The 22,500-nt window shown below is 39.6% G+C and overlaps 1 protein-coding gene across 3 annotated transcripts in view; it reads left to right on the top strand.

The window, feature by feature from the left end:
- vps8 (VPS8 subunit of CORVET complex) overlaps window positions 1-22,500 on the top strand; it is a 109,561-nt gene that overhangs the window by 48,891 nt on the left and 38,170 nt on the right. For all 3 annotated transcript variants that reach the window (XM_060860734.1, XM_060860735.1, XM_060860733.1), the window contains exons 34-42: window positions 1,249-1,295; window positions 3,902-4,046; window positions 6,553-6,642; window positions 7,730-7,918; window positions 8,174-8,255; window positions 9,159-9,241; window positions 13,901-13,981; window positions 20,151-20,320; window positions 21,200-21,389. In XM_060860734.1, coding sequence (XP_060716717.1) covers window positions 1,249-1,295; window positions 3,902-4,046; window positions 6,553-6,642; window positions 7,730-7,918; window positions 8,174-8,255; window positions 9,159-9,241; window positions 13,901-13,981; window positions 20,151-20,320; window positions 21,200-21,389 — 1,077 coding nt within the window. The remainder of the gene's footprint in view (window positions 1-1,248; window positions 1,296-3,901; window positions 4,047-6,552; window positions 6,643-7,729; window positions 7,919-8,173; window positions 8,256-9,158; window positions 9,242-13,900; window positions 13,982-20,150; window positions 20,321-21,199; window positions 21,390-22,500) is intronic.

Raw genomic sequence — 22,500 nt, 5'->3', positions numbered from 1 at the left:
ATTTAACCCATCCAAAGTGCACACACACAGCAGTGAACACACACACACCGAGAACACACACCCAGAGCATTACACACAGAAAATGTGAGATTAATCAAGGCAAATAATTGGAAACAAGCAGTGACCACACAAGTGTGGAGACAAGACATGAACCAAAATAAAACACATGGAAATTCAGAACACAGAGGACACGAGTGCCGTAGTGCTGCAGGTTGCTGCATGTGCTAACCCTAATCCTAGTGCTGCAGGTTGCTGCATGTGCTAACCCTAACCCTAGTGCTGCAGGTTGTTGCATGTGCTAAGCCTAACCCTAGTGCTGCAGTTTGCTGCATGTGCTAACCCTAACCCTAGTGCTGTATGTGCTAACCCTAACCCTAGTGCTGCAGGTTGCTGCATGTGCTAACCCTAACCCTAACCCTAGTGCTGCAGGTTGCTGCATGTGCTAACCCTAACCCTAATGCTGCAGGTTGCTGCATGTGCTAACCCTAACCCTAGTGCTGTATGTGCTAACCCTAACCCTAGTGCTGCAGGTTGCTGCATGTGCTAACCCTAACCCTAACCCTAGTGCTGCATGTGCTAACCCTAACCCTAACGCTGCATGTGCTAACCCTAACCCTAGTGCTTCACGTTGTTGCATGTGCCAACCCTAACCCTAGTGCTGCAGGTTGCTGCATGTGCCAACCCTAACCCTAGTGCTGCAGGTTGCTGCATGTGCCAACCCTAACCCTAGTGCTACAGGTTGCTGCATGTGCTAACCCTAACCCTAACCCTAGTGCTGCAGGTTGCTGCATGTGCTAACCCTAACCCTAACCCTAGTGCTGCATGTGCTAACCCTAACCCTAGTGCTACAGGTTGCTGCATGTGCTAACCCTAACCCTAACCCTAGTGCTACAGGTTGCTGCATGTGCTAACCCTAACCCTAACCCTAGTGCTCTATGTGCTAACCCTAACCCTAGTTCTGCAGGTTGCTGCATGTGCTAACCCTAACCCTAACCCTAGTGCTGCATGTGCTGCACAGCTCGGCTCACAGCGCTCAGGGAATCGTTTGAATCTGTAGCTCTCCTCAAAGCCAGATCTGTTGTCACATGTGTTGTTACAGAAAATGAATGAATAGATTGCTGTGCTGTGATGATTGATTAATATAAACTGTAGGAAGCTTCTCGAAATGTAACATACGATATGTCATGAACGATGTGTTAACAATTAATATTGCATACAGTATGTGATCCAATGTCTTTTTGTCTCTAGGATGATCATTTGGTCTTCCAGTTCCTGAGAAACTTGCTGAATCCAAGGTAAAAAAAAAAAATCTTGATGTTTCTGATCAGTGTTACTTTTGTTATATATATATATATATATATGCAAAAAAAAAAAATTTCTAAAAAAAATATAAATATGTAAGATACAGATAAATCAAATAAATATGAATAAATATTCTGTAAAAAAAAAGATATTTTATAAAAATCAATTTTCAATTATTTTGTGTCCAGTAAATTAAAAAAAAAAAACCACTGCAAATTGTTTGATTCCTCCTGCATTCATGTGCATCCATTTTACATCCAGTAATCCAGTAAAAACCAATTGTCCTGCTTCTGTAAACAAACTGGGAACAACTCTTTTCAGCAGCAGCAGGATTACATCAAACCGACCTCATTTGTGTAGCTTGACTTTTGCAATATTTTGGATGTTTTTCTCCTTCTGTGAAAAGATGGTTGGAGTTAATATGCATGTATTTCTACACTCATCCTTCCTCCCATATCATACATACAAACCTTTCCAGAAAACTTGTCTCTAACTATATTATTTCTTTATATTAAATGGGAGTCTTTTCCCTTTTACCTGTGTTTAGCCTAATCATCTTGTTGCCAAGGGGAAAAGATAAAAAACTGCTTGTTGATAATAAATGATTCGATGCCCAGAGCAGTATTAGGTGCGGTGGCTGGAAGTTCTACGTACAGCACAGAGCTGCATACGAGACAGAACTAAGGACTAAATAAAAATAAACAGTTTTATAATCATATATTATAATCATATTCATAGGATGTCACTACATATTATTCACAACTTTTATATAAACAAAAAATGTTGTTTTTATTAATTTAAAAAAAATCATGAAATTAATTATAATGATTTTATATAATCAAATAAAAGGAATTTTTTTTATACAATTATTTAATACTTTAATAATTGTATTATTTTTTAATTAAAATATATGTAATTAATTATATTTATTTTTATTTACTACAATAAAAGGAAAGAAAAGGAAAAACATGTTTATAAAAGTAATTCATTGTTTAATTATTTAATGTATTATTTTTATTCATTAAAATAAATACATTAAATTAATTGTAATTTTAATGACTTTTATATAATAAAATAAAAGGAAAGAGCAATACAGGATGTCTGTTGTCCAGGTTTAGGAGCTGATTATAATAGGATTTTAGATTCTGACATATTCCAAATATAAGACACATCAAATAGTGATGTGTATGTTCAGAGATCTAAAGCTCACAAAGCTGCCTGATGTTCTTACAACAAAAAGCAGAAATGAAAGCTGTAGACTTTTTTTTGTGACACATTTGCAGACGTACCGTGTAGAGAGTGTTTCTCGAAGTAAAGAGGTCTTCATTCATCACGGCTCAGGCTCTTAAATCAAACAGCAATCAGTTTCTGCTAAATGCACCTTAGGATGGAGCTGAAAAACCCTCATAATTACAAGGGAGTAGAATAGGATGATGATTTTCGCTGTTGTGCTGCACGTTTTAATGCACGTCAGAGAAAAGCTCCATCTTTGACTATAAACATGTTGAGCTTTACAGCTCTAAGAGTGAGTCTAATTGCTGAAATCTGTAGCCTGTAGAGTACGTCCATTATAAAAACAAGAAGCCTCTGCTTTCACGCAAAATGGACTCTGAAGCCAGACTCGGTTCCAGCTGTCTTAAGTGGTGTGGCAACATCTGGAGCGAGGTTGAGTGGCTGAGCGTGATGTGTGCATCCAGTCACAAACAACACCTTCATGCTCAGCGGTTTTCCCAATCACACAAACAGCTTTCTATCTGCTGTGCTTGGGAATATTACCGTATCCAAATCCTGTGCTTGCCAGTGCTCAAGCTGTTTCAGAGATTGAAATCAGTGCACAGAGTCTCAATATTTATCATTCAGAGCAGTGTATCGGATAAAAGTCTCTCGGTGAAGGGGACTGGATCGATCCAAGTGTCTTTGTATTTTTTTTTTCCCGTATTAAAATTTGAGATTTTGAATTCAGTCAGGGATCCAGTGCATAAAACATAAAGTCTGTCTATTCCCCTTATTTCACCACAACCAGTAGCCAGAGATGTAGCACTTGAGCTTCTGTTACTGTTCACATCAAACATCAGAATGAAGAAAAAATGCCATCTCTGACTTAATCAGCACTTGGATGATGGTAGCAGAAGGTTTGAGAATTTCATGAAGGAAATGATGATTATCTGGGATTTTTACACACAGCAGAAAAACAAAAACCTTGAGTGAGCGACAGTTCTGTTGATTTGAGGCATTTATTTTACTCATTTATGCTGATACAACAACGACGACAACAACAACAAGGTGCTCTAAGGTTTTTGTGGTAGAATAGTTAGAATCTTCTGCAGCAGTGAGTAGTGTTGTTGGAACCTCTGCACATGCAGTAGATTGAGATTAGGTTGAAAAATACTGCAGTGTTCCTTTAATATCAAGACAACGTCGTCTACATAACGTTCGGCGTTGATCAGCAACTGATTTAGACATTTCATTACACCGTACACCTGTGGATATCTGTATTAAAAATTATGCTTAATTAAATTGAGCCTGTAAGCTTCATGTTTATTAAATTATAGTTGTGATTTAAAGATTCTCTCTCTGTCTCTCTGTCTTTCTTATGCAGTGATGGGCAGAAGCCTAAGGCTGTTATGAATCTGGGGCCTGAGCTCCACGAGCTCCTGGTGGACTTGATGTGCCGTTTTAGTCCTCGCCAAGTCACCCCCTTTCTCGAGACCTCCCAGAGCTACCGTCTGGAGGAGACCATTGAAGTAAGCGTGTGTCCTTCTCTTTTACGAGCTGGTTTTGATCACTGATGAGCATCTCGGGTTCAACCAATCATAAATCATGATAATAATAAAAGCACTCAGTTTCCTCAACTTACTGTATACAGCAGTGGTCTTCATTATTTTTTTCATGTGAGCCACACTGATAGGACAAAGTCAATAGGAGAGCCACTTTCACCGCAAAGTATGCCAAGTTATTCAGTCTTAAATAGCTTATCTGCTTAAATACAATGTACAATATTGCAATACAATAGTTACTCGAGTTGCGGATGATGCACGCTCCCCATCAGTTACCTCTTTTGTCACTGTCACATTGCTTTGTTGCTGTTCATTTTGTGCGCGGGATTGTTTCATAAGGAATCGATCCATTTTTTAGTCCGTGTGTACAATAAACACAAGTTGTTAACTAGCATGAAACACAAACTAGCTTCTGGCAGGCCACCAAAAACTGGCTATTGCGCAGAACGCAGTGAGTCAGTGACGAGTCAAATATATATAAATATATATTATTATTTGTAATAGAGCACATTTCGTTTTGTTATGCTTCCCTGATTGTTTTTAATGTTATTTAAACGAAAAATAAATTTTAACCACATGATCATATCATCGTATTATTTACTGCCATGCTCGCGAGCCGCGCAATGAGTAACACTGGTATACAGTATTAGATTCATTACATACATTACATGATTCTGACCAATCAGAATCAAGAACAGAACAGTGTAGAGTGACTGACTCTCTAAACAGAGGAATATACCAATGAAGGTCCATCGTCCGTTCTCTTATACTACAGTTCACGGTGCAGTGTAGTATTTGGGTGTGGACTGGGGGACGTGTCTTTTGGAGTGAAAATTGAAAAGAATTTAGATTTTGAGCTTCACAACAGCAAGAATCCGCTGAATTCTGCCACAACCTGACGAGATTTTACGTCCACCTTGCTAACATAGCGATGCCTTTCATTTACGAGTGTCACTTGTCCCTTATTAACACTTTGACATTCTGACTTAATTGGAACCCAAACCTCAATCTGAATGAAACTCTCGAAGCAGCCGGCCATAGCGGATTTTAACCCGGCTTTCTCAGCCTGTCCTTCTAGAAAAAGGCACGAGAGGCCTGTTTCACCTCAGTAAGCACTCAGCAGAGCTTTAATAATACAGTGAGTTTGGTGATGGGGCTGCGTTCAGTGTCTGAACTGCTGAGAGAGAGCGAGAGAAAGAGAGAGAGAAAGCGCAAAAGTGAAGACGTGGAGTGGAAAGGGAGCGTGAGAAATGTGGAGAGAACACTTGAGCAGAATCAATATGGTTTTACATCCACTGGCACCTGCTAAATATTTGATCTCTCTCTCTCTCACACACACACACACACTCACACACACACTCAGGATAAAATAGCTATGCTATGTTCATCCCCCTTACAGGTATGCCGTCTCCTTGAATCCTGTCTGCCTCCCAACTGTCTGACCTTTCTTCCTTTCTGTCCTGCTGTCTCTATTTTATGCCATTTGGCTGTCTGATATCTTCTGTCTTTCTGTCTCTCTATCTCTCTATCTGTTATGGCTCCTGGCTGGCTTCTCCACTAAGCATCATACGTTCTTCTCTCTGCCTTACAAACGACTTCACTGCTTTGTTTGGTTTGGTTCATAGTTTTTGTCTCACCGATACATCATACTTTATATATGAATTAATTGATTAATCATTAATTGATGCTATTTTGAATAATCACCATATCATAACACAACGGGCATTAATACGAACACAAACAAATATAAGTTATCTCGAAAGGTGATGATTTAGCCATGGACATTATTATTTAAAATAAATAAAGAAAAAGTCTGATGTAGTGCATCACATTTGCACCCTCGACAAAAAAAAAAAAGACTTTTGGCTTGGAAACCTTTGCAGTGTTTTCTCAGCCAGCAAACAATCTGGCTAGCATTTTAATTTCTTTTCTCTACATGTTTAACTGTGAGGTGACTGCGTGTCCTTGCCAGACAGTTATCTTTATTTTGCTTGTTTGTATCAGTGTTTCCACATACGCGTGTGTTTCCGATTGTAAAAATGCCACATTTAATCAGACATGTAAAAGCCCATGCTATAGCGTAGCTTATGCTATAGTTACAGCCTGGAGGTGTGTTACACCACCTTAATGTACCTTACTATAAGTGTAGGAAAAATCTCTAGTGATCACTCTAAATCCAGAAATGTAATATTCTGTTTCTGTGCTCCTGGGTAGCTTTTTTTTTTCACCCCTCTACATCAGTGAAGTGTGGTAAAGTCATGATAACACTGTTACTAGGTGCTAAGCTTAATCAAAAGTAGCATAGGATTTAGCTTGCTAGCACATCAGCATTTCCCTCACATTTTTTATTTATTTTTTTGGTAAAAAGAGTAAAATTCAACTGTATCTTGTGCTAACCAGGTTTATATATACGCTGTGTTCGGAAGGCTGAGGCGTGACTTTCTGTTTCTGTGTCTTATTTATTTTATGGCAGATCACCAAGAAGCACAAGCTCCATGAGGCTACCGCCTACCTGCTGGAGAAAAAGGGAGATGTGCAGGGAGCCTTTCAAGTGCTGCTACAGGTCTTTCATTCACTTTCACCTCACAGCTAACGCAAGTTACCACAGAAGGCTAGGGCTAGAAGCGGCTACGGCTCAAACAGCTCAGACTGTTGGGTTTAGCAGCTTACTTTCAGCTTTAGAGGAAATCGTAAAAGAGGATTTATATCTCAGACAGCAGACTGGTGGAGGTCTGAAGTTGAAACGAACAGGATTTTAAGTTTATATATTAATTCAAAGGCACACTGAGGTAAAACCTGAGCAATTGTTTCAGGTTTGCTTATGTTAGCTAGCTAGAGTTAGCAGTGAATATTATAAACATACTGTATTATAAATATTCTTTACAATTATTTCATAAATCCTGTCAATTTAACGCTTGTTTTAACAAAATCTTCTCTGGAATCTTATCAGGTTGGCTCATGTTAGCTAGCTAGTTTTAGCAGTGAATATCTAAAATTTTTTAGCAAACTTAGTATTAAAAAATAGGCATGTTAGTTGGCTAGCTAGTGTTAGCTGGGAAAAATATAAACACCTTTATAAACTATGAATATATCCTATATGTAAACATTTCAGAACTCATGAGTACTTCAGAGTTAGCAGTAACGCTTAGAATTATTTATGAATATGACCTTAAATGTGTAGAAATCCTGTCAGGTTAGATTACGTTAAATAGCTAGCAAGTATTAGCACTAGAAAATATAATCATTTATGAATATGATTTAAACTTTCTCTCAGAAATCATGTCATGTTAGATCATGTGAGCTTGCTAATGAGATTAATCAGTGAACATGAATATTCATGAATTAGACTTTTTTCTTGTTAGAAATTTTATCAGGTAAAATGTGAGATAGCTCAGTAAAAATTAGGAACGTTGGCTAGTATAAGATGGAGGAATGTCAGCATTTATAAATAAATCCTGTCAGGTTAATTAATGTTAGCTGTAATGCTAGCTGACTAACAAATGAAGCTAGCTGACTATGAAAATATTCTTCTTACTTGATATTTTTATATACGGACTAAAAGATATTTCCATATAAGGACTTCCTGAACCGACATTTGCTTGCTTGTGCATCTGCTTATGTGCGTGTTTGTGTGTTTGTGTGTGTATTAGACACTGAAGGAGAAGCTGAACACACTCGTTCAGGAGAGTTCACATCCAGCCACACTGAGGCCTGAAGGAGGGGAGATGGAGGTGACTGATGAAGATTACACCCCGCTGTCCAGGGTGGAGGAAGCCCTTAGTGACGTCATTGCACTGTGTCACCGGAGCTCACATGGGCTTAACCAGCAGCAGAGAGAGGTGTGTTTGTGCGCGTGTGTCTGTGTGCGTGTGCCGGTGTGTGTTCCTGTGTTTGTGCCTGTGTGTGTTTGTGTGTGCAGATTGTAGCTTTATAGTGCCGTTGATTTATTTATATGAATATTATATTAAGTATTAAGAATTAATAACCCAGTTTGATCTCTCTCTTTCTCTTGCCCTCACTCTCTCTGTTTCTCCATGTTTCTCTTTCTTCCTCTCTCTCTCTCTCTCTCTCACTCACTTTTCTCATTCTCTCAGGCTCTCTGGTTTCCTCTCCTAGAGGTGATGATGTCTCCACAGAAATTTCTCAAAGGCCCTAAAGCCAAGGACACTTCAGATGGTGAGAAACACACACACACAAACACAAACACACACACACACATTTCCGGCATATTGTTAAGAACAGCCTGACCATAATTGAATCTTTTTTTACTTGATGAAAGACTTTGATAACGTACTGTTCCTTTTGACTTCAAACAAGTGAAAACTGAACATTCGTTTGCCTCGTAAAATGAATCACTCTTTATGTGCGAGTGTGTAGGTCACGTCAGGCTTCAGTTGAGTCAAAGCCTGTACACAGGAGGGAGCTGTGGGGGGTTTCTTTGCACTGTGATTGGCTACAACTCTCATGTTAAATGTCACTTTAATCAACAAAGCAACGTTGACGCTACCAGCAGAACGTTTACAGACTACGCTGGAAGATATAAAGATGATACAGTGGTCAAACTTTAACATAACATAATGTTAGTAAAAACAGTCAGTGTGTTGATGTAAAGCAATGTAGTAGTTCACACACCGTAGTTGAGTGTTCTCCTGAAACAGCGTGGTTTTGATGTGCTTTATTTCTCTTATACCACAGTAATGCCAAAACTACACGTTCCTCACCAGCTAAGAAAAACCCTACATGGAAAAATCCTTTATTGTTGAGCCTTGGCCTTGGCCTTGGTCCGAATTAATCAGCACCTTCTAACCAATCAGAATCAACAGCAGTATAATATAATATTGTTATTGCTTGGAAATATTTCTAACAAATATTCATGTGTATTAAAAATAAATAAATAAATACACGAGTGGATTCAAGACATGTGACTTTGTGTGTAATTATGTGGATGTAACAAAAAAACACAACTTAAACCATTATTTAAATAATTATTCAATATAATTTATTATACGTGTGTGTGCGTGTGTGTGCGTGTGTGTGCGTGCGTGTTTGCGTGCGTGTGTGTGTATTTTGTGTCTTCAGCACTAAAAGAGCTCACCATGAAGGTGTTAAACAGCATGTCCAGCTTCATCGCCCTGCCTGCCATCATCCAGCGCATCCTACAGGTGACTATAAGCTTATAAACACCTTTCCCACATGTTATAGCTGTGTAATAAACACACAGTGTGGTTTCTAACTCTGTCACTAATATGTATAATCTTATGAAAACAAGACCTTACTAAATGTGACCTTTTTTTTTTTTTGTTTTTTTTGGAATTGATTTATTTTGAACAGCCTAGCAGTAAAGCAATCCTGTTTACTGTGAATATAATAGTAATCTTTTCACACTCTCTCTCTCTCTCTCTCTCACACACACACACACACACACACACACTCACACACATTAATATTTAGCATCACACTGCAAATCGATTTCACACTCGCCTACCACATCTTCTAAAGTGAGTGGAACAGATATGTCCTTGGCCAGCTTTAGTGTTCACACACACACACAAACACACACACACACACACACACACAGCTTTAGTGTTCACACACACACACACACACACACACACACACACACAAACACACACACACTGCTTTAGTGTTCACACACACACACAGCCCTAGTGCTCCTACCCTCTAACACCACTATAACTAATCAGACTTAGGTTCCTGCTCCCACTGCCACTGTAACCAGTCTTTTTTTCTTTTCTTTTCTTTTCTTTTTTTTCTTTTTTTTCTTTTTTTTCTTTTTAACATTATGTCACCAAACAGATTTATTTATTTATTTATTTTCATTCATTAGATTTCAAAAGTTCTTTTTTCGAGATTCATTTCATTAAACCCTTACCGGTGTGGTGAGACATTTTGTGCCCATCCCTTGTTAAAAGCCTGAAACACACCCTGATATTACATTTGTAAATCTTCTGGTGCCATAACACATTACTAATGCATTATTTGCTATAATAACTCAGACATTCACAGTGGTGCCTGATAAACGTGAGGATCCAGCACAGCTGCTGATGCTGACATTTGATGGCATTTGCTCAGCATGGCATCATCAGGGCCGGGCTAATGTGAATGCTAATGCCGACCGGGCTAACATGAATGCTAATGAATAACGTCCTGCAAAGACATTATACCACAGGGTTGACACTGTAGCCCCTCTGCTAACACGAAACATACAGTATATTAGTGTCGCTATTATTCCACTGTGAGTTTTACACATTTTGTAATTAACATGCCTCAATCACAGCTGGAGACGTAACTTCATGTTATGTCAAGGCTCGAATCTAAAAAAAGGTTCATCATATTCAGAATCACATTATGCAGCTGCTTAAAGCTGGGTTTTTGGGTGAGACTTTCAGATAAAGCAAATGATCTGCGTGTATTTTACTCCTTAGTGTCTGCAGATTGTTTTTTTTTTAAATCTGGGATAGAAAATACAGACCGAAAAAGGAAATGTCTTTTTTTTTATATTGTCAAATGCTACATGAGGCAACATAAATAAATGAAAGGGCTAAATACAGTGATACGCTGTATGTACAAGAAGATGGTAAGCATGTATAGACCGTTATCACATGAATTACTATAATATTGCTCTCAGTAACTCAGCAGCTGATAAAACACCACTTAAATCCAGCACATCCCATTATTTAGCATTTTGTTGGTTAATTTTTTATATATTGTGTCTGACAGTTAATTACACACACAGCACAACATGACGCGAGAGAGACGGCGTGAGAGAGACGGCGTGAGAGAGGGAGACAGCGTGAGAGAGACATAGAGTGGGTGAGAGACGTAGAGTGGGTGAGAGACGTAGAGTGGGTGAGAGACGTAGAGTGGGTGAGAGACGTAGAGTGGGTGAGAGACGTAGAGTGGGTGAGAGACGTAGAGTGGGTGAGAGACGTAGAGTGGGTGAGAGACGTAGAGTGGGTGAGAGACGTAGAGTGGGTGAGAGACGTAGAGTGGGTGAGAGACGTAGAGTGGGAGGGAGACATAGAGTGGGAGAGAGACGACGCGAGAGAGACGGCGCGAGAGAGACGGCGCGAGAGAGACGGCATGAGAGAGACGGCATGAGAGAGACGGCATGAGAGAGACAGCGTGAGAGAGACAGCGTGAGAGAGAACGAGAGAGAGAGACATAGAGTGGGAGAGAGACAGAGCGAGAGAAGGCGAGACCGAGAGAGAGAGACAGTGCGAGAGAGACAGCGAGAGAGACAGTGAGAGAGAGACAGAGAAAGAAAGAGAGAGTTTTTTGTTAGTTTCAGGGCCACACCATCACACCACTCCGTCTCGGATTATTTTTTCCTGTACTTCACACCCATCATGTTTTATTTCCTCCACTGTGTTTTTTTCTTCTTTGTGTTGTTTATCGGAGTAAATCACCGTCACACTTTGCACCATGCCGCATCAGTGGAGTGTTTTCAGATCGTTCATGAGTAGTAAGAGAAGCATGTGTACAGGTAATACACACTGCAGCCATCAGTCATACATGTATTAACACACACAGCCTTGAGGTCAGTTATAATGGACTCACCTCTGGATGAACCTTCTGTGGTGTCCTGTGGCGTCCTGTGGCACAGAGAGCTCACAGATAATGTGTGTAAAAGTGGAACAGTAGATGGCTTTTCCTTTTACGGTGAACAGCTGAAATCGAAATAGGAGCAAGTGAAGTAAACCGTGATCTGTAAACACAGATGCTGGTATATTCTCCTACACCTGTGTGTTTTTCCTCTCATATCTTTGTAGTAAGTGTCTCATGTGAGTCATGAAGTGAGCAGGACTCGAAATGTTGACTGGAGGTGATTTCATGTCACAGCAGCACTCAGAGTCGTGCTTGTGTTCTTAACTGATCACTGCTTTTTAGTTCATCTCTGTTTACTGATCCTGTCCTTCTCTCTCTCCTGCTTTGTCTCTCTCTTGCTTCTCTGTCGTTTTCTCTCTCTCTCTCTCTCTCCCTTTCTCTCTCTCCTGCTTTGTCTCTCTCTTGCTTCTCTGTCGTTTTCTCTCTCTCTCTCTCCCTTTCTCTCTCCTGCTTTGTCTCTCTCTTGCTTCTCTGCCGTTTTCTCTCTCTCTCTCTCTCTCTTTCTCTCTCTCTTGCTTTGTCTCTCTCTTGCTTCTCTGTCGTTTTCTCTCTCTCTCTCTCTCTCTCTCTCTCCCTTTCTCTCTCTCCTGCTTTGTCTCTCTCTTGCTTCTCTGTCGTTTTCTCTCTCTCTCTCTCTCTCTCTCTCTCCCTTTCTCTCTCTCCTGCTTTGTCTCTCTCTTGCTTCTCTGTCGTTTTCTCTCTCTCTCTCTCTCTCTCTCCCTTTCTCTCTCTCCTGCTTTGTCTCTCTCTTGCTTCTCTGTCGTTTTCTCTCTCTCTCTCTCTCTCTCCCTTTCTCTCTCTCCTGCTTTGTCTCTCTCTTGCTTCTGTCGTTTTCTCTCTCTCTCTCTCTCTCTCTCTCCCTTTCTCTCTCTCCTGCTTTGTCTCTCTCTTGCTTCTCTGTCGTTTTCTCTCTCTCTCTCTCTCTCTCTCTCCCTTTCTCTCTCTCTTGCTTTGTCTCTCTCTTGCTTCTCTGTCGTTTTCTCTCTCTCTCTCTCTCTCTCTCTCTCTCTCTCTCTCTCTCTCTCTCTCTCTCTCGCTCTCTGTCATTCTCTCTCACTGTGTAATCTTTAAGTCTTTAGGTGAGAAGATCACCTTAGAATCGTGATTCAGGATTTCAAGTCTGTTGCTGTTTCAGAAGTGTGTGTAAATTTGTGTGTGGTTGTGTGTGTGCACATTGTTGTGAATGTGCGCACGTGTGCGTGTGTGCTTCAGCACCTGTAGTGTGTCAGCCGGAGATGAGATTAATCTCCGCCTGCAGTCAGCGTGTGTGTGTGTGTGTGTGTGTGTGTGTGTGGTCGTCTCCCACAGAGTAGCTGAATGAATCGGTTATGTTCCTCTCACACACAGATTTAGCTCCTCTGTTGGTCTCAGAAGATTTTCATAAGTACCAGATTTCTTTTCTAATTTCTTTTAGAAATAATTTACATATAAATTTGTATGTTTGCATTTTTTTAATTTGACAGCTTAAAAAGCGTGATAAAGATTGAAAGTGCGATAAAAAAGTGCTCTTACTAAACTAGTATTTTGTGCCACTAAGTAAAAGCGGTTCTGGCATACACTTAACAGTTATCAGTGCACAAGCAGATAAAAACAAATCTATGCTATGGATTGCCATCAGCTATGCTATGCTATGCTATGCTATGCTATCAGCTTAAGCATGTTACCTCTCTCTGAATAACAGAAACTGTCCGCATGTAAATATTTAACTCTTGGACTTGGTTTTAATTGGTACAGCTTTGTGTGTGTGTGTGTGTGCAGAAAAGAGAGAGAGAGAGAGAGAGAGAGAGCGAGAGAGAGAGAAAGAGACCGGTTTGATCTCCATGACTGGTTGGGGTTTGATCTCCAGCTGTGGGCGAAATTGCCAGTGTGTGTGCATGTGGCAGATAACATGCCCACTGCTGGCTTGGCACGTATTTGTGTGTGTGTGTGTGTGTTGGTATTCCGGTCAGCTGTAGTTGTTTGAATCCTGTGCAGATTTGGAGATTTTGTCTCTCTCTCTCTCTCTCTCTCTCTCTCTCTCTCTCTCTCTCTCTCTCTCTCTCTCTCTTTCTCTCTCTCTCTTTCTTCGTGGTGTTTCTCTCTCTTCACACCCAGCTGTGTCACTGCATGCAAAGTACACACATTTTAGGAGCCTAGCCAATTAAGCTCACTGATTTTGTGTGTGTGTGTGTGTGTTTGTTTTCATCCCTCAGGACCCTGTGTACGGGAAGGGAAAGTTAGCAGAGATCCAAGGCCTGATCCTGGGCATGTTGGAAACTTTCACCTACGAACAGGTACTGATTTTGTGTGTATGTGTGTGTGAGTGTGTGTGTGTGTGTGTGTGTTTGTGTGTGTGTGTGTGTTTGTGTGTCCCTTTTCACTTGTTAAACAAAAGAAATCAACAAAATAAGTATTTCAACTGAGGTAAAGTTAGGACACCCTGTGCTAGTGCTGAGATGAGAGCTAGTGTTCCGTCTTTGTCTGAAATAACTCCAGTGAGACGTTTCTTTTAGCCATCTGCCAGTTTCTGACATCAACTGGAGGAAAGTTTTCCCCACTTCTCAATGCACAACTCCTTCAGCTGTGTGTTTGAGGTGTTTCTTGTACGCACAGTCTTGTTTCAAATCACCACACAGGATCTTAATTGGATTTAGATCTGGGTTTGACTTGAACATAACACAATTCTATGTTTTTTACTTTATACCGAGTCCGTTGTGGATTTACTGCTGTGTTTTTGTCATGTTTCAAGGTTCAGTTCATTTCAGCTTCAATTTTTTGACACATGTTCCTCAAGCTCCTTCTGATACAATGTAGAGTTCACAGTCGATTCTATGATGATGTTCTGACCAGATCCTGCTGCGGCAAAGCGTCCTCAAACCATAACACTTCCACCTCCATGTGTTTCACAGTTGGTATGAGGTTCTTTTGCTGAAATGCTGTATTTGGTTTACACTCAACATGTCTACAATTATAGCCTCCAAATAATTCACATTATTCCAGATGTCTTGAACTTTGTCTCTGTTTTCACTGACAAACTTCAGTCTTCAGTTCTCCTGTTTTTCTTAGACAGTAAATGTTTCCTCCTTGCACACACCCTATGATAATTAAAGCCGTCTTGTCGATTCATGCACTTCGATATCAACTAAAGCAAGAGCTTGCTGTAGGTCCTGTGATGATATTGTAGGGTTTTTGGAGACTTCTTTAAGCATCTTGCGATCTGCTCTTGGGGTGAATGTTACTGCTTGGACGTCCTGACCTGACCATGACCTCTTACCAGATACATAAGCATTAACAATCTTCTTTCTGAAGGTCTCAGAGAGCTCTTTGGATCTCACCATGGTGATACCTCTGACTTCAACAATCTAGAGCAAATTAAACTAAATATCTGAGGTTTAAATAAGACAAGCCATCTTCAAAATGCTCTGTCACAATGTTCTAATAATTTACACCTCATGTGGCACCTGTTGGTCATTTTGTCCAATTTTAGTACAAATAAATGTGAAGGTGTTCTTACTTTTTTCCTTACATATGTTTAAATATTTAAAATAGGGGTGTCCTTATTTTTTCACATGACTATGTTGGGTGTGTAGAGGTGTTTAGGTCTGTGTGTAAAACTCTTGATTTAAATCAACATTCAAATTCTGTGTATTTCTCTATAAAACTGGTTCTGGGAATCACATACAAAGTGCTAAATTTGGGCCTTTTATAGTTGTCTGATTTGTTAAAACTGTTCCATTTACATCAGGCCACATAAATGCGTCTTGGCGAATGGGATTTCGATCCGATCTTTCTACTCCCGCCCAAAATGCTAATATATTTTACCTCATTTCCGGGGTAATTGAAACGGAACACACTTTGGTGTCTGCTGTTTTCAGAATGCAATCAAAAAGAAGATGAAAAAACTTGTTACGACGTTTATGCTACAAAAAAGAGAATTTACTGTTTGCTGCTTTTTTGCTGGTGGCAGCGATGCATAAGACCCAACGAGACACCTGGGTGAAAGATCACCTGCGAGTGACGTACGTCCGTTTGGGAGGGGATGAGTATAGCGCTGACGTATGTGGCTTAAACAACCACATTCATTTACACCTGTCCAGTTTCATCTGAAACGCATCCCAGACCTCCTCCTGAAGTGGTTTGAATCATCGGGATTTATATCCGTCTCCGAAACGTTTCGGGGAGAATTTAGACCTGGTCTTTTTACCACCGGATAGATATCTGATCACAGAAAACTCATAAAGTGACCAGGTGTAAAAAGCCCCTTTGTGACATCACAAAATGAGCTTTGGACCAATCACATTCGAGCTTCGACAGCATTCATACTTTTATCTGTAAAATCTGTGGTTTCTATGGGAACGTTATATATTTTTACAGATTTGCCAACTGTTGATTGTTGATTAACTGTTGTAATTTGGCAATTAATTTGCAGTCCCCGTTGTCAGGATACTCCAAAACAGGTTAGCCTTCAGGACAGGACTTTGTCAGGCGTTTGTCTTGATAACTTAACGCTGTTAGAGCTTTGAGAGAGAAAGTAGCTGTAATAAAAGCAACAACATCTATAATGTGATCCATTTTGGAAGCAGTTCTGCGAACAAACGTATCGGATACGCTTAATTTACCTTCTTATCTGCTGCTTTTTAAATAGTATATAGAAATGATCACAGAGGCTTTCCTGCATGAAGAGGAATGTTTTATTGTCGTTATATCGTTTCTTTGTTCATTCGGAGAGTTTAATTGCAGCAGAACTTACCGGGTTGAACTTTATCAATAATATGCAAAAGTCATGCAGTTATTATTCGAGTTTGTCTGAAAACTTTTTTTTTTTCCCTTTAAATAAAATGAAAAAGTCTTTTGAAGTGTCACTTTGTATTTACTCCACAGCAAGGGGCAAATTAAATGGAACAGTTTTTGTTGCCAGTTTTAACAACATTCCGCTTAATGGTGTCTTTTTTTTTTTTGGAGGGAAAAAAAATCACTTCAAATTTACCTTCACACGCCATTGTTCGCTGTTTAATGTAGCATGATTCTTCGCACTTCGGGTAAAATATACTTACTGAACGACTTTGCAGACTTTTCAACATCAAACGCTTGCCTTTTGTTTGGTGCTGTCTGCACTTTCCCTCCTTGTCTCTCGATTTGAAAAGTGACAGCACACTTCTGAGCCGGGAGAAAGCGATAAGTTCAAGGAGCGGTTACGCTCGTTTTCTCTTCAGCCGTTCAGCCGTGTTATCTCTGTTGATTCTGTGCCTCTCGAAAAAGTGGACAAAATGATTCTATTGCCTGTTGAGAGGTTGTTTCTTTCTCGACACGCTCGAACTGAATCGGGTGACAGTATTGAGAGCATTCGGATCAATCTGTCTGTCTGTCCCCAGCATTTTACTTTTTCACAGAATGCTAGTAAGATATTTAAGTATGGAATTAACATGTTCATTGTTGCATACTAGCATACTTTTTCTACTAAGATGTATTCATTTTTCCATACATTCATACTTTCCTACTAGCATACTAACATATTTATTGTTGCATACTATTATATGCTCCTGCTGACCTATTCATTGTTGCACATTAGTATACTCTCTTTAAAAGTTGTATTCATTTTTCCATGCTAGTTACTCTTCTACTAACACATGTTGCATACTAGCATACTTTCCTATTAACATACTAACGTGTATTCATTGTTGCATACTAGCATACTTTCGACTAAGATATATTCATTTTTTCATACTAGTACACTTTCCTGCTAACATGTATTCATTGTTGCATACTAGCATACTTTCATGTATTCATTGTTGCATACATTCCTTCTAACATACTAACATGTATTCATTGTTGCATACTAGCATACTTTCATGTATTCATTGTTGCATACATTCCTACTAACATACTAACATGTATTCATTGTTGCATACTAGCATACTTTTGTACTAAGATGTATTCATTTTTTCATACTAGTACACTTTCCTGCTAACGTATTCATTGTTGCATACTAGCATACGTTCCTATTAGCATACTAACATGTATTCATTGTTGCATACTTTCCTTCTAACATACTAACATGTATTCATTGTTGCATACTAGCATACTTTACTACTAGCATACTAACACATATTCATTGTTCCATACTAGCATACTTTCCTACTAACATACACGTATTCATTGTTGCATACTAGCATACTTTCCTACTAACATACACGTATTCATTGTTCCATACTAGCATACTTTCCTACTAACATACACGTGTTCATTGTTCCATACTAGCATACTTTCCTACTAACATACACGTGTTCATTGTTCCATACTAGCATACTTTCCTACTAACATACACGTGTTCATTGTTCCATACTAGCATACTTTCCTACTAACATACACGTATTCATTGTTCCATACTAGCATACTTTCCTACTAACATACACGTATTCATTGTTCCATACTAGCATACTTTCCTACTAACATACTAACATGTATTCATTGTTCCATACTAGCATACTTTCCTACTAAGATGTATTAATTTTTTCATACTAGTACTACATACTATTATATGCTCCTGCTGACCTATTCATTGTTGCACATTAGTATACTCTCTTTAAAAGTTGTATTCATTTTTCCATGCTAGTTACTCTTCTACTAACACATGTTGCATACTAGCATACTTTCCTATTAACATACTAACGTGTATTCATTGTTGCATACTAGCATACTTTCCTACTAACATGTGCTTGCTTTAACACTAGTGTGTGAGATTTCTCTGTTCCTTCTAACACCAAGCCTTATTGTCTAAAACTTTGCCATGTTACTGGTTGGGAGAAAACAGTGCACACTTCCACATCAGGTTCAGTTTTCAGCAGCACTGTGGTCTTTACTGCAGTCAGCAGTTCTTTTACGAGGCACTGAATACTTCCATAAACACATCTCCATATGAACTTCTGACCAAACATGTACAAGAATGATATTCCAGCATGACTACATCACATAAAACTATTACTTAGATTGATGTGATTAAACTATTTTATACTTTATTATTTATTATAAACCCTGGATTCGTGAATGTTTTGTCACAGTTTGAGATCTCTACAGCCGCAGGTGTTTTTCTCAGATGTGTGATTGATCCAGATCTCTCCTGATTGGCAGCGCTGTCAGGGACACGGCAGACGTGTCTCCATCTCCATGAGCAGTTTGATGGGCAGTGAGGCGTGGCTGTGTTTCAATAGCGTGAACGAGGGCAGATGAGATCAGGGAGGAATGAAGGGAGGGGTTGATAGGGAGACTCTGCCTCTGGCCTTTTATAACTGCAGCAACATTATTACTCTGTGTGTGTGTGTGTGTGTGTGTGTGTGTGTGTGTGTGTGTGTGTGTGTGTGTGTGTGTGTGTGTGTGTGCGCACCCGAGAGAGAGAGAGAGAGATTCAAAGAGAAAACAAGAGACTTTGAAAGTGTTTGGCTATCTTGTGTGTGTGTGTGTGTGTGTGTGTGTGTGTGTGTGCGCGCACCCGAGAGAGAGAGAGAGAGAGACTGATTCAGAGAGAAAGCAAGAGACTTTGAAAGTGTTTGGCTATCTGGTGTGTGTGTGTGTGTGTGTGTGTGTGTGTGTGTGTGAGCATGCACCTGTTTATAAATGCCCTGTCTTTAAGAAGTGTATGTGTGTGAGAGAGAGAAGGGGAAGATGGAGAGAAAAGAGAAGGTGAGCGATTATTGTTTGTTTGTGTATGTGTGTGTGTGTGTGTGTGTGTGTGTGTGTGTGTGTGTGTGTGTGTGTGTGTGTGTGTGTGTGTGTGTGACCGAAGGGAATTTGCAGCCTGTCACTCAGAGGAAATGGACTGGAAGGCTGCAGAAAGGCCTGTCTGATAGCCATGACACTCTCTCTCTCTCTCTTTCTCTCTCTCTCTGTCTCTCTCTCTCTCTCTCTCTCTCTCTCTCTCTCTCTCTCCGTCCCCTTCTTTTATGTTACTTATTCATCCTGCCTCTCTCCTCCCTTCCACCTGCGAACGCATGCACACACACACACACTCACACTCACACACACACTCACACACACTCACATAGATCAGAAGGTGCTTCAAAACACATAAAGATAAAATTTATGAAATTGTCTCTCACATGCCTACACACACACACACACACACACACACACACACACACACACACACACACACACAGTGCACAATGTGGAATGTTTGTGATTCATCCACAAACAGTGAGCTACTGTACTTTGTGTTATCAACTAATAGCACTTTAAATTCTCTTTATTCTTACTAAAGGTTAAAGTATTGGCACCCCAAAGCAAGGATGCAACTACTGTAATCTTTATTAAAGTAAAAAAAAAAAAAAAAAAAAAAAAAATTCAAAGACGTAAATATTCACTCTGAATGTTCACTCACATTTTGTCACGATTTGCTGTGTTATTGTACTGCATTATAAAATAACAGGATGGTACCAGGTTTTATTTCAAAATCATCTTTTAATACAGACCCTGTTGGAGACCACTACCAATCTTCTGAATTCGGACCTGCACTGGTCTCTGGCTCACCTGCGTAAGGCCGTCAGCAGAGGACTCCACCCTCGACAAGACCACTGCAACATCTGCCTGCAACAGTACAAAAGGAGGCAAGAGAGTGAGGAGGAGATCATCATCTTCAGGTACACACACATCTCAAATACTCAGGGAGAAAAAAAACAGAAACAATAGAAATAGCACAAATCATAAACGCTTATAAACATTCAGCCTCGGTTACGCCAGATTACGAGGTGACGTGCGATATCGGCATAAATAATAGTACAGGCTGATCATCATGGAGTCATTTCAGTGAGAATTATTTCTTCATTTCTTGTTTTTTTCCATAAAAAAATAATACTGTCAAATAGACAAGGCTATGGAATTTGGGCACTTTAGCCAACTTTGGAGCTCTAAGTGCAGTTTAAATGATGCCTCAGGTGCTGATACGGAGCTTAGTCTTTTTCTCAGAGCCTTTATTTATCCAGTCAAATGTTTTAGGAGAATTTATACATATATTTATTTCTTTAATTATGTTTTTTCAGTCATCAATTTTTCTTCATTGAAATATCTTTCAAAATCGAGTCGAAGTGAATAAAATTCGTTATTAGTTATTGCGAGCGGAATAGAACGGTGACTGGTGTGTGTGGTCTTAGCAGTGACATTGCTAAGCAGTGACATTGCTGTACGTAGCAGTGACATTGTATTACGATAATGAACAATAAACTATATTATTGTGATTAATTCGATACGATTCCTATAATAGAAGCTATTTTATGTAACTTTTCACATCTGATGGGGGAAAAAGAATCAAATTGAAGTGACTCTTACACAGTATTCAGTAACATGTAACCATCAGCGTGTAATATTTACTGTTTGTGTGCTGTGTAGAAGTGCTGTATATTGTGTAAGATGTTCTAATGGTCTTTACAGAGCTCGACTCCAGCACCATGATATTCCTTCTAGTATCTGCCAAATGAATGCAGCTAATGTATTTGTGTCATTTTTGTGTGTCTTTTCTCCAGCTGTGGTCACCTGTATCACTGTCAGTGCCTGCAGCGGAAGGAGCAAGGGGTTGTGGGTAAAGATCTCGGGCTCGCAGGAGATCGGGTTCATTCGTGGATCTGTTATAAATGCACGTCCAGTAAGGGAGCTCGTCCCGGAGACCGGCTGCTCGCCGAGGCAGGACGAGCTCGATCCACCTCTCTGGCTCAGGTCTGATTGCTAATTCATTCAACTGTGTGTGTGTGTGTGTGTGTCTGCATTTTTTGGCACCTCAAACAATCTGAGACACCTGAAAATAACCCTATTTATTATTCACCCTAAGATTTATTTTTTTGCCTTACATGGTCAGAGCTGCTTTATTTTATTTTACACCGTTTCATTCACACACATTGATTTCTTCCTATTTGTTATTCATATATGTGCTAATGCGGGGCACTTTAACTTGTTAAGGTCCTGTCAGTGATTTATGAGGTTTCCCGGAAGCCGCTGTTTATCAGGCACGATGAATGAACTGAGTTCATAAAGCATTCATAATGTACAGGTTTTCCTGAGGTGTGTGCAGGGAGTTTAATGTCGTTTTTTTGTTGGTTTTTGGTTGTGTTACGCTACTGAGAGCATACGAAAGTGTGCACATGGCTGTAATTTACTTGTACCAGTGTATTTTAGTTATGATATATACATACACAGTGGTGTGAAAAAGTGTTGGCCCCTTCCTGATTTTTATTTTTTCATGTTTGTCACACTTTAATGTTTCAGATCATCAAACAAATTTAAATATTAGTCAAAGATGACACAAGTAAACACAACATGCAGTTTTTAATGTAGGTTTTTATTATTTAGGGAAAACAAAACCCAAACCTACATGGCCCTGTGTGAAAAAGTGCTTTAAAAAATAAAATAAATCAGGAAGGGTGCCAACACTTTTTCACACCACCATATGTGTATAGGTGTGTGTGTGTGTGTATATATATATATATCGTCGCTGTCAGGCGGAATCCTCATATCTCCAAAACTGTCCTCAGCCGAGCACCAGAACTAGCGGGGGTCAAGATTTTTTTTCTTTGAGCCCAGTGTTTTGAAGACATTTACCTCAGAAGACGTGTTGATTCGTTGCGACTCTTCTTGAGGAGAAATATGCCGCAAAGCTCTCCCGTGGAGTGAGGAAGAGGTGGACAGTTGAAGTGTCCAATGGAGTTATGAGATTTGCGCTCAAGCTATTTTCAAGACTTTAGATTGGTTAATAACTTGTAAAAATAACAGACCCACGTGGGGACTGACCAATAGCATCGATATGTGAAAAAATATGAAATTGACCAAATTT

This window comes from Tachysurus vachellii, chromosome 24 (genome assembly GCF_030014155.1).
Source record: "Tachysurus vachellii isolate PV-2020 chromosome 24, HZAU_Pvac_v1, whole genome shotgun sequence".
In the NCBI taxonomy this organism is placed as follows: Eukaryota; Metazoa; Chordata; class Actinopteri; order Siluriformes; family Bagridae; genus Tachysurus; species Tachysurus vachellii.
The sequence above is the reverse complement of the archived record's forward strand: the minus strand, read 5'-3'. Positions and strand labels throughout refer to the sequence as shown.